At 40.9% G+C, this 13,984-nt stretch overlaps 1 protein-coding gene across 1 annotated transcript; it reads left to right on the top strand.

Moving 5' to 3' along the window:
* The first annotated feature begins 70 nt into the window (after nucleotides 1-70).
* LOC121293628 (actin, cytoplasmic type 5) lies at nucleotides 71-4,279 on the top strand. The gene is made up of 6 exons (XM_041216766.1): nucleotides 71-174; nucleotides 1,522-1,652; nucleotides 1,838-2,077; nucleotides 2,388-2,826; nucleotides 3,077-3,258; nucleotides 3,625-4,279. Exons 2-6 carry the CDS (start codon nucleotides 1,527-1,529, stop codon nucleotides 3,766-3,768), a joined length of 1,131 nt encoding a protein of 376 aa, XP_041072700.1. The 5' UTR covers nucleotides 71-174; nucleotides 1,522-1,526; the 3' UTR covers nucleotides 3,769-4,279.
* Nucleotides 4,280-13,984: the final 9,705 nt, after the last annotated feature.

The following is a 13,984-nucleotide window of genomic DNA, read 5'->3' as shown; positions in this document are numbered from 1 at the left end:
TGGTGAAAGATACCCAAATATGGGTATGTCTGTGCAGTGTGCGCGCGGCCGTTCGGGGGGGCGGGGTCTCGTTCCATTAGAGAGTGGGGCGAGGGTGAGGACGGTCACAGTCACTCCGGCAGCTCCAGGGAGAGGACGTGTTTAGCAGTGGTCGACCTGAGAACAACCTAACAGGTAAAAAGGAATGTTGTAAGGTATTAGAAGGGGGAACAAAAACGTTAAATAAGTTATTTATGCAGAATGGGAGGGATTTCTCTTAAATATTTGAGTCTTATTTGAGTAATATGGCTTTTTTCTTCAGATTTTTAAAAAATTTTGAATTCTACACGTATCTAATTGTATCTAGTGTGATTTCATGTTTAACTTGAAATGTGTGTGTTTAAATTGTTGCAAGTAGCCTGGGAAATTAATTTAATGATGAATGAATAATTTTTTTTACCCTAATTTTGCATGTTGTGACCTTTCTTGGGCTTGTAACTTTTTTTAAAAGGAAGGTAGCTGGTGTTGTAAGAGGATCTTTTTAAAATGGGAGTTTGGGAAGGGGAGAGAATTTAAAATGGTGGCTGTGTGAGAAACTAGGCTAAAATGGTGAGGATCAGTGGAAGAACCTATTGTCATGGGAGAATAGTGCTTAAAATCATAACTGGAGGCTGAATTTTTAATATTGAAATGGTAATATTCTTGGGCTATTGATCCTGCAGCCAAGACTCCCTTTGTGGTAACTTGTGAGCATCTCTTCAGAATTCTGCTCCTGAATTAAAATCTATTAGCTGCCGAATATGTGTATGTTAGGTTGTTCCCTTTGTGTGTGCTCATGTACCGAGCCTTGGCTAGCTCTTGATTTAAAAATGTTGAAAAAGCCTCTCCAAAAAGATGGATAACTTGATTTTTAGCTGGGGTGAAATTCTTCTTCATGTTTAACCAGTGGTGTGGTGGCTTGGGTGGGGCCGGTACTTGGGCTTTATTCTTGAAAATGGAAAGTGGCAATGAGAGTAGAAAGGTGTGGCATATAAGCAAGAAGAAAGGGACACTTGCCATGCACAGCATTATTTGAATCTAGTCTGAAAGTGCTGCAGTGGAACAAAGGACAGGTACTGGGATCTCTTCAGTGAATGGGAGGGGTTTGGAATTGGGATGTGTTAACTGACACTTAGTAAAGTTGAGGCTGCTTGAGGGGGTGGGGTCAATCCTTACTAGACTCAAACCATATCCTTTTATGGAAGTGTTCAGTCTGATTAGCTGAGCCATGTATGACATTGTTCTCTATCTAGCAGACCATGGCACAGAATTGGATGAGGAAAATTTGTCCACTAATGAGCTTTGCAGAAATTAATTGTGCTGTACTCATGATAAAAGTAAATTTTAAGCAACTATTTTAGTCCTTTTTGTGCACTTTTTTTCCCTTCAAGACCTCTTAGTGAGTTGAACTTGTGGGAAGAGGTCTGTAGAATCCAGTTTGCCTGCTGTACATATTCCATCTCAGTGAGACTAATCACAATTATTTTTCTCTTTTTATTATAGTCAAAATGGCAGATGATGAGATTGCAGCACTCGTCATAGACAATGGCTCTGGTATGTGCAAGGCTGGGTTTGCTGGTGATGATGCTCCCCGTGCTGTGTTCCCCTCCATTGTTGGACGCCCAAGACATCAGGTAAGCTTTACAAAGGCACATTCGATGCATTAAATGCACTGATATAGAAATGTGTGAACTAGATTCTGCTTTTAACTTGCATGTCCTATATTTAGGCTGAATTGCCTTCAGCAATTAAATAGTCAGGCTATGCAGCTCCTAGATTTGATATTCTCTTGCTGATAACTGGTTGTTCCTGCTTCTAGGGTGTCATGGTTGGCATGGGGCAGAAAGACAGCTATGTAGGTGATGAGGCTCAGAGCAAGAGAGGTATCCTTACCTTGAAATACCCCATTGAACATGGTATTGTCACTAATTGGGATGACATGGAGAAGATTTGGCATCACACATTCTACAATGAACTCCGTGTTGCTCCAGAAGAACACCCTGTCCTGCTCACAGAAGCTCCCCTGAACCCCAAAGCCAACAGAGAAAAGATGACACAGGTAATTTAAGTAATAAACCCTTGTGTATATATTTCATAAACCTTTCCATGTATATTTTCTTTCTTTTTAAATTCTCCTGAACCTAATAATTGTTTCAATATTTCCAGGATGCTCCTCTGCTTCTGGAATTTCTCCCCTGAAGTCTCCAGGTTTCTTTTCTGCTTCATCTTTGTGTTTGGTTTCTGTCTGCCACCTTCTAAGTTGCATTTTTTCCATTCTTATTCTGCATGTTGGCATGCTAACAAATTCAGTGTGTGCAAGAGTTGATTACTTTGTATCAATGAAATTCACTTTTTCTCTTTCTTTTTAGATCATGTTTGAGACCTTCAACACCCCAGCCATGTATGTTGCCATTCAGGCTGTGCTGTCCCTGTATGCCTCTGGTCGTACCACAGGTATTGTTATGGACTCTGGTGATGGTGTCACCCACACTGTGCCCATTTATGAGGGTTATGCACTTCCCCATGCTATTCTGCGTCTGGATCTGGCTGGTCGTGACCTGACAGACTACCTCATGAAGATTCTGACAGAGCGAGGGTACTCTTTCACCACCACAGCAGAAAGGGAAATTGTCCGTGACATCAAAGAAAAACTGTGCTATGTAGCCCTGGACTTCGAACAAGAAATGGCCACTGCTGCTTCCTCCTCTTCCCTGGAGAAGAGCTACGAGCTGCCTGATGGTCAGGTCATCACCATTGGCAACGAGAGATTCAGATGTCCTGAGGCCCTGTTCCAGCCATCCTTCTTGGGTAGGTATTAAAAGGCCAAATTTAATGTTCAAACCACTTAGCTATCAGAACCCAGGCCTCTGGTACTACCATTTAACTCTAGTGAGGTGCCATCTATGGGGACTTGTTACACTCTTGACATGTTGTAATAAATTGGTAAGCTGACATGAGTTTAATTGAATTTTGATGTAACATTGTATAAGCAGAATCCCTGAGTCAGATCCCAACTCTTACATGATTTCAACTAGAATTTATTTTTCTTGCCTTCCAGGTATGGAATCTTGTGGCATCCATGAAACTACTTTCAACTCCATCATGAAGTGTGACGTTGATATCCGTAAAGACCTGTATGCTAACACAGTATTGTCTGGTGGTACCACCATGTACCCTGGCATTGCTGACAGAATGCAGAAAGAAATCACAGCCCTTGCACCCAGCACCATGAAAATCAAGGTAGGTTTTCTACATGTTCCTCTTAGTAGTTGGTGCAGTCCCAAACAGTGGCTTGTTTTTAAGGGTCATTTATCATCATTTAAAAATACTACACCAGTGTAAATGTCTGAAGGTTTTTCTGCCTGCTGTGTTCAACTAATTTTATTTTTCGCTTTGGATGGGAGAGGAAGCGATGAACAGTATACCTCTGTTTGCAATTCCATGCAAATTAAGATGTGCAAACCATTCCGGACACATGGAGAGCAAACTAAAAGCTTACTTCTCCCATTTAATTCGTGCAATTTTATATGGTTGGGGTAGGGATCTGTGCATCTAATACTTGGGAGTTTTCACTTATTTGATCTTCAATTGTTTCCTTTTTATTAGATCATTGCTCCACCCGAACGTAAATACTCTGTCTGGATTGGAGGTTCCATCTTGGCTTCCCTGTCCACCTTCCAGCAGATGTGGATCAGCAAGCAGGAATACGATGAGTCCGGCCCATCCATTGTGCACCGCAAATGCTTCTAAATGGACTGCAAGCAGATGCATAGCGTTTGCTGCATGCATAACTCTGAAAAGGAAGAATAATTTTTTTTTTTGCCCAGGCAATTACACCTCATGCTAGCCTCAGAAACTGGAAGAAAGAGCCTACTTGTAAAGAAATTACCACCCCTTCAGAAAGCTAGTATGAAGTGTTTTGAAAGGAGCACTGTTGGATTGTTGAATAATCACTTTGTCTTGCTGCCATTCTTGCAGGGTTTGAAACATATTGCATTTCAGGCCTTACGACCCTGCTGTTCTATTGTTTCTCAGCAGTTCATGAGGCTGAAACTTGAGTTGCAAAAAAAAAGTTGCATTTACACCTGTAAATTTATGCATCTGAGTTAATTTATGTAAAATTTCTTTTTGTACGTTGCCTTAATGTTCATTTCCACATAGTTGAAAACCAAAATTTGTAAGTCATCTGGATGTTGACAATTGTAATGCCCAACTGACATTTCATTTGAGGGAAAACCAAGTAAAGTACTATAGAAACCTACTTAGTGTCTTGTCTTTCTTGTTGCCTGTTTCCATTCTTCAACCAAACAACTGCTGGTTAACAAAACGGAGTAGGGTATTCAGTTTTACAATTGTAGATTGGTAATTCCTACATGGGGTATTTTCCAAGTAATGGCTGGAAGTGGATAAAGGATAGTGACTAATGTAAAATGAATTTTCTAAAGTTAAGATTGGTAACCTATTGCTTGTTAGTCAAAACACTCAAGGTGCTTCATAAATGTAATTGGAATCAACAATTGAGCCAATTAAATAGGATGACTAACACTTAGTTAAAACTGGGTTTTAAGACTGCCCTTTTAAAGAAGGGGTGGTGGGGAAAGTAGGTTGCTAAAGATAATGATTTGAAAGGCATGGCTGCCAATGGTAGAGTAAGGAGAGTGAGACGAGGCTAAAGTTTGGGGAGCAGGAGTAAGCTGAAGGAAAGTTGAGACAGAGGAAGAGAAATTTAATCTGCTGAGTGCAGAATTTGTGCCAGGGAAGAAAATAACCAATGTTTTGAATGGCAGGTAAGGAGGCAGAGCCCAGGCACTGGTGGGAAGTAACATAGTGGGGCCATTCACCTTCCTGTGAACCTTAGGATAATTACATCCTCTGCTGTGGAGCAACTGCAAGAGCCCCTTGCTAGGATGCTGTGGGTATGATTGGATAGGTAAGCATAGAACCAATGCACTCCATTGCATAATTGAGTGACGAAGATTGCAACCAAGTCAAAAAGGATTTGCTTCAGTTGTAGGGTGATACTGGGGGGGCAGTTTCAGTGGTAGGGCAAAAGCACAATTAGGATTTGAGCCTGGATTTTTGGAAAAGATGGCTGTAAGTTTGTTTAGAGGTTAGAGATGGGGTGAAATATGGCTAAGGTGGTTTTTTTCCCCTAAAGGCATTATGGTGGTCGTCATAGATATCATCTCACACTCTTAAGACCAAGAACCATTTAGGTTGGCTTGTAAAATCTGGAAAGGAAAATTTAGTGGGAATTGGGTTAACAGGCCAAGAGACTTAATAAATAGGATGTGAACTCATGGCATGAGGGGTAATAACCAAGCTTGTGAAAAGGCTAGGCCAGGGGTTTTTGATAGGGGAAGTGATGCAACCTCTTAAGTGGCATGAATCTTGCTGACAAGTTGGAAAGCTTTTTGCCCTTGAGGGCTGGGCTTCGAGGAGGATATTGGCAGTAGAGGAAAGTCCCCAAGAATTGCATTTGTTTCCCAGAATGATCCTGGAGTAGTGAACTGTTTTAGTACAGGGTGCTTAATGTGGTCTAGCCACTTGAAAGACAAATCAGTTGTCCTCTAAATGTATTCAAGTCTGTGCCATTTGGATTTATAGCTGGGGGGGCCATACTAACAGCAAAGACCAGCGCAAGGGAGGCTTTTTGTGGAGGTAACACAAAAGGCAGAGGTGACAATGGTTTGACAGCAGTAAAATTATGCTGAACGGCTGGGCCAAAGGCTAAGCAGCTGAAAGGACTAAGATAAAAGCAAAAAACTGTGGATGCTGGAAATCCAAAACACAAATACCTGGAAAAACTCAGTAGGTCTGGCAGCATCTGCAGAGAGGAACACAGTTAACGTTTCAAGTCCGTATGACCGTTCTGTTGAAGAGTCATATGGACTCGAAACATTAACTGTGTCCCTCTCTGTGGATGCTGCCAGACCTGAGTTTTTCCAGGTATTTTTGTTTTAGTTTGAAAGGACTGTTGTCAACTTTTTAAGGAGTGACAGCAGGAAATGGACTTGGAGCGTTGGGAGGATGTGAGTGGTGAGAGATTAAACTGTAGTGATCAGAAATGGCTTTGTCTAAGGTATTCGTAGTACAGCCAAGTGAGATGGCAAGAGCATGGGGCGATTGTAAATCTGATTCTGATTTACAGACTCTCAAGTGTTTGATGTAGGAAGCTTGAAGTTGTCTAATTTCTTGGATCCACGGTAATCTAAATGTGACTGCTTTGTTGCTGTTAATTTAACTAAATGGCATTTTCATTTAATCTCTCTGCCAAAGCCCCACACTTTCTCAGAGGTAAATTATATTTAGAATCATCAGTAGCTAGGCTACTCCTTCGTTAAAACAAATTGCATTTCCTGATTTGATTAGATTTATAGTGACTCATTGATTATATGATTTTCACAGATGTTTTACAAATAATTAAATAATTTTGTCCAGCTTCACAGTGGAGCTTCTTGATAATTAAATCTGGTCTCATCATTGCCCTCCTCTCAACTCTAATTTGCTTTACCTCCTAAAGGTAGCAAAGAGACTTGCCAAATGAATTTCTGTGGAGGGATACTTTACAATTTTCCCTTTTTGTGCTCTTGACAGTGCTTCCTGGGATGTTAATAATTGCTCTCCATTTTTGTATATGCTGCAGCTGACAAATACTGAGATACAGGGCTTTTGTAAGACCCTTCACTTTCCAGTTAGATGTACACTCGTATTTTACGCAATGTGTTTTAAACAGAAATAATTGGGTGCTACATTAACAGGATTGCTTGAGGAGGCCGATTTTAACTGTAGGTAGAGGGCAAGGGGCAAGTGCAGTTGAAAATTTCAAACCCTGGTTGTTTTTCTCCCAAGCCTCATTTAAATCAGATACTTGGTTTTCTCATCCAATTTGAGACCGAATGGAAAACCTGTCCACTTTTTAAGCACAATTTGCAGCAGACCATCCGGGGCCTACATAATGGGAGGTTGCAATCCCTTCTAGCAACATAGGAGTACGAGCAGGCCATTTGGCCCCTCGAGCCTGTTCCATAATTTACCTAGATGATGGCTGATCTACCTCAATACCATCTTCCTGCACTATCCCTGTATCCTTTGATGTCATTGGTATCTAGAAATCTATCGACCTCTTTGAACATTTTCGATGCTGAACCTGCACAGCCTTCTGGGTTAGAGAATTCCAAAGATTTATCATCCGCTGACTGAAGAAATTCTGTCTGGAAACTGGAAGGAGTGGAAATAAGTTCTCAGAGATGCTGTTGGAAAACGTGGGGGCGAAGAGGAAAGTCCTACACCCTAATAGTAGAAGGACTGTTCCCAATCGTGATGTGCATCAGGAGTGTAACCCAGGACCCAAATCAACTGCTGGAAGCACCTCAATGACTCTGGCCACCCATCCCCCCAAAATGACAAGGGTGAGTAAAGCTCTTTAGTTCTCCATCTTTCTCAGTGACATTTGCAAAGAGTCCTTCAGCGCCCTGGCCCAGCACTCTGATCTATTCCCTCCCCTCCATTACTTCAATATCCATTACAGTACTTACCATTTCAAATGTAGTCACCTCTTCCTTGCTCCCTTCACAGCAACAGCTAACAACATTCTGGTTGCATTTGCACAACTTCTGTGAATACGCTTCCCTCACTTCACACTCCCAACTACTTATTTTCCATTCAACATCTCCCCAATACAAGCAGAATCCCCACACATGCATTTTGTAGGAGACACTTATTCTGGCTCTCACGTTTTGCAGGAGGAAACTGTCAATGACATCAGCTAGAGGAGGAGGACCAGCCAATCTTTTACTGGAGTAACAAGCTATTGAAATAAGTGGCATTGCGTGACCTATGTGTATTGGGCATTTCAAAGCCAGCGGCCTATTTTGAACAGGATTTCTGACTATTACTTGTACCTCTTGATGAAGCACAAAAAAACTCATATTCAGCCAGCTTAATCATAACTATTTGCAATCTCAGACAGCTGAATTTTCAACCCCAAATGCGCTCATTCACCAAGACCATCTAATTGCATCTTTGTAATATTACCTGATTTTGCCTGTGCATTAGTCTGTCTGCTGCCAAAACCCTCATCCATGCTCTTCTTATCTCCATAGTCCACGATTCCTCTTCTGGTCGGCCTCCCATCTTCCACTCTAATTTTGAGCACATCTGAAACTCCGTTGCCCCTATATCCTAAATTGCACCAAGTCCCATTCACCCATCGCCCCTGTGCTCACTGCAACAACATGGACTCACCATCCAGGAACACCCCGATTTTAAAATTGTCACCTTTGTGTTCAAATTACTTCCCAGCTTTGCCCCCTCCCCTATCTCTGAATCGTTCTCCAGCTATAGAACCCTCCAAGAAATCTGTGAAGCTTGCTCTTTCATGTGTCACCGATTTCCTTCACCCTATCACTGGCAACTGTGCCTTCAGCTGTATTGACACTAAGCTCTGGAACTCAAGACCTCTCCCTCTCTGCCTTGCCTATTTTAAGATTCTGCTATGCTTCTTAAAACCTACCTCTTTCAACAAGCGTTTGGTCACCTACCTTAATGTCTGTTTACATGGCTCAGTGTCAAATATTGCCTGATAAAACTCCTGATAACAGACCTGACAAGGAGTACAATGGCTAGACACAGGGATGAGTGATTTCTGCCTTTTGGTGTAAACTGTAGATGGACATTATCGGGTTCAATGTTGATGCTCTTTCAGTTCAATAAAGTTCTGATAATATCATTACACATATGGACCTGTGGGAGAGGAATGGGAATGTGGAGCTTTATTCCAGCAGAATTAGCACGTTCAGGAGAGAAGACAGAATAAATGCCAAATGCCAGAAGTTATAAAGTAAAAAGCTAATAAATTTTTTATTTTATTATTATAGTGTGACACCACTTTCCCTAATTCTAGACAGACTAAAAAAGGAAACATGGTCTATTTTAGCTATTGTGACATCACCAGTTAAGCAGCAAATTTCACTGCATTGGAATGAAACCAGCTTCTTTTAAATTATTTGTCTGTCAAAGGGATGTATGTTCATTGGCTAATTCTAAAAAGGGAAGACTGTGTTTTTCAGTCAGGTTTTGGACCGCATTAAATGCCAGCTTTAACTGCACATACCTGAAAATAAGCTGGCTGCTAAACTATATCCCCTTTGCCATTTCCATCACCCAACTATTAGTCAGAATATAACCTGATGACTGTACCTGTGTAGAGATATAATTGGTTGGATGTTGGTTTCGATGCTGACATTTAGCATACATGTCTGAAGCATTGAGCTGTTATTCCTGAAACATCCCCCAACCCCACACCTGAATTCATCAGTATGTAAGATCAGGCACAAAGCGCCAGAAAACAATGCCTCCTCTCATTTGTCATTTGCAAGTCAAAAGAACCTTGTATTTCTGCTACATTCTGTTTTACAAATACTAGTAATGAACTCCTTGGACCTCTAGTTGTCTGTGGTTTGCTATGGATCTCTAATAAATCTGGTTACCTTGAAACTGGTAATTTTTCCAAACTGATTTGCAGCTTGATTGGAACAAAAATCAGCGGCAAAGAAACCCCGATTTCTCTTTCATAATGGATATAATTGAGGGACTATACCCATACGTGTCAAAGAGTGGTTGCGAACAAATAAGCACAAAGATTTTTTTGGAGTATCAAAACAACTCTTGGGTCACCAAGGTACAATCAATTTCACCTTAAATCACGTGGGATTGGAATACATAAACAATATTAGGCCATTCAGCCCCACAAACCTGTTATGTAATTTGTTCAGATCATGGCTCATCCGTATCTCAACACCAATTACCTGCCATTGATCCATATCCCTTAATACACTGAACTAACAAATATCTATCAATATCAGACCTGAAAATTTCAGTTGACCCAGAGCCTTTTGTTAGAGTGAGTTCGAGATTTCCATCTTGCTTTGTGTGAAAAAATCCTTCCTGATTTCATTTCCAAATGGTCTAGCTCTAATTTTAAGATGGTGCTCCCAGTTCTGGATTCCCATGCCAGAGGGAATTGTTTCTCTGTATCTATTATATCAAGTACCTTTATTTTAACCCCTCAATTAGATGATCTCTTAATCTTCTCAACTCAAGGGAATACAAGCCAAGTTTATGCAATCTGGTTTCATAATTAAATCCTTTTAAGGCCCAATAACCTGTCCAGGTCTAATATAGCCTTCCACTATAGGTGCAGTGCCTAAAGTTGAAGGGAGTTATCCAGATGTGCATCTGACTGAGGATCGAAACAATTGAAGCATCATTTCCTCCACTTTGTATTCCAGCTGCCCAGACTTCACACGGACTTTATTAAGCTTCTCTGGACAGATGGCCAACATTGCATTAGCCTTTTTGTACCTGTTAGTGATAGCTTCTAGTGATTTGTGTACATGGACATCCAATCATTTAATTCCTCCACAATCTCTTGCCAGATAGAAAATGTTCCTGCATCCAAAGTAAATGACCTCAAATGAACTCTCATCTACCACTTACTTGATCTGTCTATATTCTTTCACAACTTCCTGCACCCAACTGCACAATTTACTGTGCCACATAACATAGTGCTATCTTCAAACTTGGATGAACATATCTTCATTCTTTCATCCAAGCAATTGATATATTTAGTGAAAACCTGAGGTCCCAGACTCCCAGTTCAGATTCCTAGAGGACACCACTTGTCATATCTTGCTAATTAGGGAACATTCCCATTATTGCCTCCTACTTCCGAACAAATCAGAAGCCCATGTCACAAATTCTGTGTGCTTTATTTTTGCTAATAATCCCTTGACGGACCCTTAACAAATGCCTTCTGCAAGTTCAGATAGAAAACATCCATAAATCTCCATTTTTTATCATGTTAGTGACCTTAAAAATTAACATGATCTGCTCCTCAGATATTCATGTTCATCCACTCTGTTCTTTATGATAGATTCCAGTAACATCCTCCAGAGTATCTTATACTGACAAGTCTGTAGTTTCCTGGTTCCTCCCTCCCTCCCTTCTTAACAATAATGAAACAACATTTGTCATTTTCCAATCATGAAACACATTTCCTGACTCTACAGAGCTTAGGAAACTTCTGACTACCACATCTGCAATTTATTCACCTATATCGTTTAATACATTGGTGCAAACCATCAGGTCCTGGAAATTCATCTATGTTAAGTCCCATAATTTTCTTCAATGCAATTTCAAAAAAAAAATATCTGTTAAGTCCTCCCCCTTGACATAATATTTGGTTCCCTTACTTTTTCCTCCCACCTACTGTGAAAACAGATATAAACTATTCATTTCCCAAGTCTGCAGTTCTCTTATTGTCCTTTACACTTTCGCCATACCTGTCTTCAACTTCCCTGTTACCATACATTCTCATCACCTATATAAAAACCTCTCCTTTTTACTGCGATATTGCATGCAAGCTTCTTTTCATAGTCATTTTTTTGCACATCTCGTTACTTTCTTTCATAGCTCTTTGCATCAACTGGATGTCCATTCTTCCTGCATTTGTGAAAACCCTTTCTCTTGGCTGGCTACTGTCTCTTACCTCATTTGTTGACCATGGTGCGCAAATTGATTTTTTGTCTTTCAGGGTACTGGTACTGGTTTTGCATTGTGCCAAATGTCTCGTTGACTACTTCCCGGTGTTTGTCTGCTGGTTTACCCATTACCAGTTCAGCCATGTTTATTTCTCATACCCTCGAAGCGAGCCTTACTTCTTGAACGGAGTCTTTCTAACGTAGAGCATTCTGCATAGCTGTCCATCAGGTGCAGACCATTTCCCTTTCACATTGTTGCTATGTGGCAACTCTGCTGCACCTCCGTTTTTGTATCCCAGACTCCGCAAGAACTTTATTAAGTTTGTCAGGACTACCCTATTGCTATTGATGCCTTGCAATCAGCATCGGTAAGCACCAAGTATCTTTCACCACATTCTCTCCCTCCCTGGACGGTCATTCAACTTTAAGAGCCACATTGGCTGCGGTTCCTATGCCAGAGCAGTGAGTAAATTCAAAAGTACGTCATTGGCAGTAAAGCACTTCAAGATGTCCATTAGCTGTGAAAGGCGCTGTTTAAATGCAAGGCTTTCTCTCCTTTGTTGTTCATAACCAGAATGCCAGACAATGATGGCTAAGTACTGGGGACCACAAACATCCCGAGGGGTTTATCAATTACCAATTTAATCTAACAAATTGTATCTAAAATAAAAATAAGGCACCATGGATGCTGAAAATCTGAACTCTTTTCAAATAGGCTTCCTCTGTAGAAGAGTCAGACGGACTCAAAATGTTAACTTTTCTTTCTCCTCAGGTGCTGTGAGGCCTGCTGAGTTTTTCAAGCATTTTCTGTTTTTATTTATAACAAATTGCATATTATTTTCATTCTTTGGAGAATGACTAGGTTGTTAACAGTGCTTTTTAAAACTTGTTTGATTACACTTTGCTCCAAAAAATCCAATTCCAAAAATCTTTAAATTACATTTGAATGTAACTCCTCTCCCAAACCTTCCTGATGAATAACTCCTTAACTATGTCCTGAAGGCATGCATCATAAAGTGAATTACTTTGAAATGCACTGATTGGTCATGTCAGCAATGAAATTAACAACCAGTTAATTGTGTTTGGTTGAAGAGAGAGAGGAACCACAACAATTTGCTGCTTTTCAAATAGTGCCATGGGGTTTCTAACATTCCTTCTTGATCGCCAGAACAAGTTGTTGATTTAAAATTTCATCCAAAGGACAGTTTCTGCTACAAACCTGCAATGTTTCCTCAGATTATGTGCTCAAAACCTGGGGTGAAGATTTAACCCATAGCTGCCCAACCTATCCCAGAAGTACAGAATCACGGAATGACAGAACGGTTACAGCACAGATGGAGGCCATCAGCCTGTTGTATCTGTGCTGGCTCCCCAAAGGAGCAGTTCACCTGGTGGTGACTCTTCCACCTTCTCCCCAGAGCCCTGCCTATTCTTCCTTTTCAGATAACAATCCAATTCCCTCTTGAATGCCTCGATTGAACCTGTCTCCTCCACATTCTCAGGCACTGCAGTCCAGATCCTAATCACTCGCTGCCTGAAAAAGCTGTCCCTCATGGTGCCATTGCTTCATTTGCCAATTACCTTAAATCTGTTTCCTCTTGGTCTCGATCCAACCACCAATAGGAACAGTGTCTCCCTATTTACTCTGATCAGACCCCTCATGATTTTGAATACCTCTAATCAAATCTCTTCTCAGTCTTCTCTTCTCCAAGGAAAGATTTCCAGCCAGATTAATACTCTGGTCAGGAAAAATGCTTTCATTTCTCCCAGGAACATCCCAGAGCGTTTAACATAGAATGGATTAATTTTTAAGAGTGCAGCTATATGTGAAATGATTCAATACTTCAAGACATCCGCGAGTAGGGTTGTCAGTCCCTATTGAAGGTTGAAGACGTATTGCAGTCACTTGTGAAGGGTGTTTTTGCAGGGCTTAAGAGAGTCTTTAAGTTTACCTTCGGCTGAATGGATGGCAACAATGAGCAGCTATCAGTATGCATTTGTGTGAAACCAAAGCACGTGGTAAGCATATTGCAATTCAGATCTGACTGAAATTGTTGACACTTCGCAAAGTGAGCTAGGTACAAGAGGGTTGATGATCCCTCTGCAATTGTACTCTCAGTGCCTTCAGGAACGGAGGGGAAGACATTAGAAAGATAAAACATCTTGGGGCAGGCACGCAGATGCCAGTTTTAATAGGCTTGGCAGATGTTCTATAATTTTAGGATTGCCATGAATTTAATGAGAGGTTTCCTTGGGGTTGTTTGAGTATAGCTAATATTCGGAAACTGGGCTGGTTGGAGTGCATACCAATGAGAGAACTTAGTTGATTTACCCCAGGCAACCTAATGAGGATGGGCGCTGCCCCAGAAAATCTCCCCTTAAGTGTCTTGTTGCTATACTGACAGTGGAGTCTCAGATCTTTT

This window comes from Carcharodon carcharias, chromosome 22 (genome assembly GCF_017639515.1).
Source record: "Carcharodon carcharias isolate sCarCar2 chromosome 22, sCarCar2.pri, whole genome shotgun sequence".
Lineage (NCBI taxonomy): Eukaryota > Metazoa > Chordata > Chondrichthyes > Lamniformes > Lamnidae > Carcharodon > Carcharodon carcharias.
Note: the sequence above shows the minus strand (reverse complement) of the source record. Positions and strands in the feature narration are given on the sequence as shown.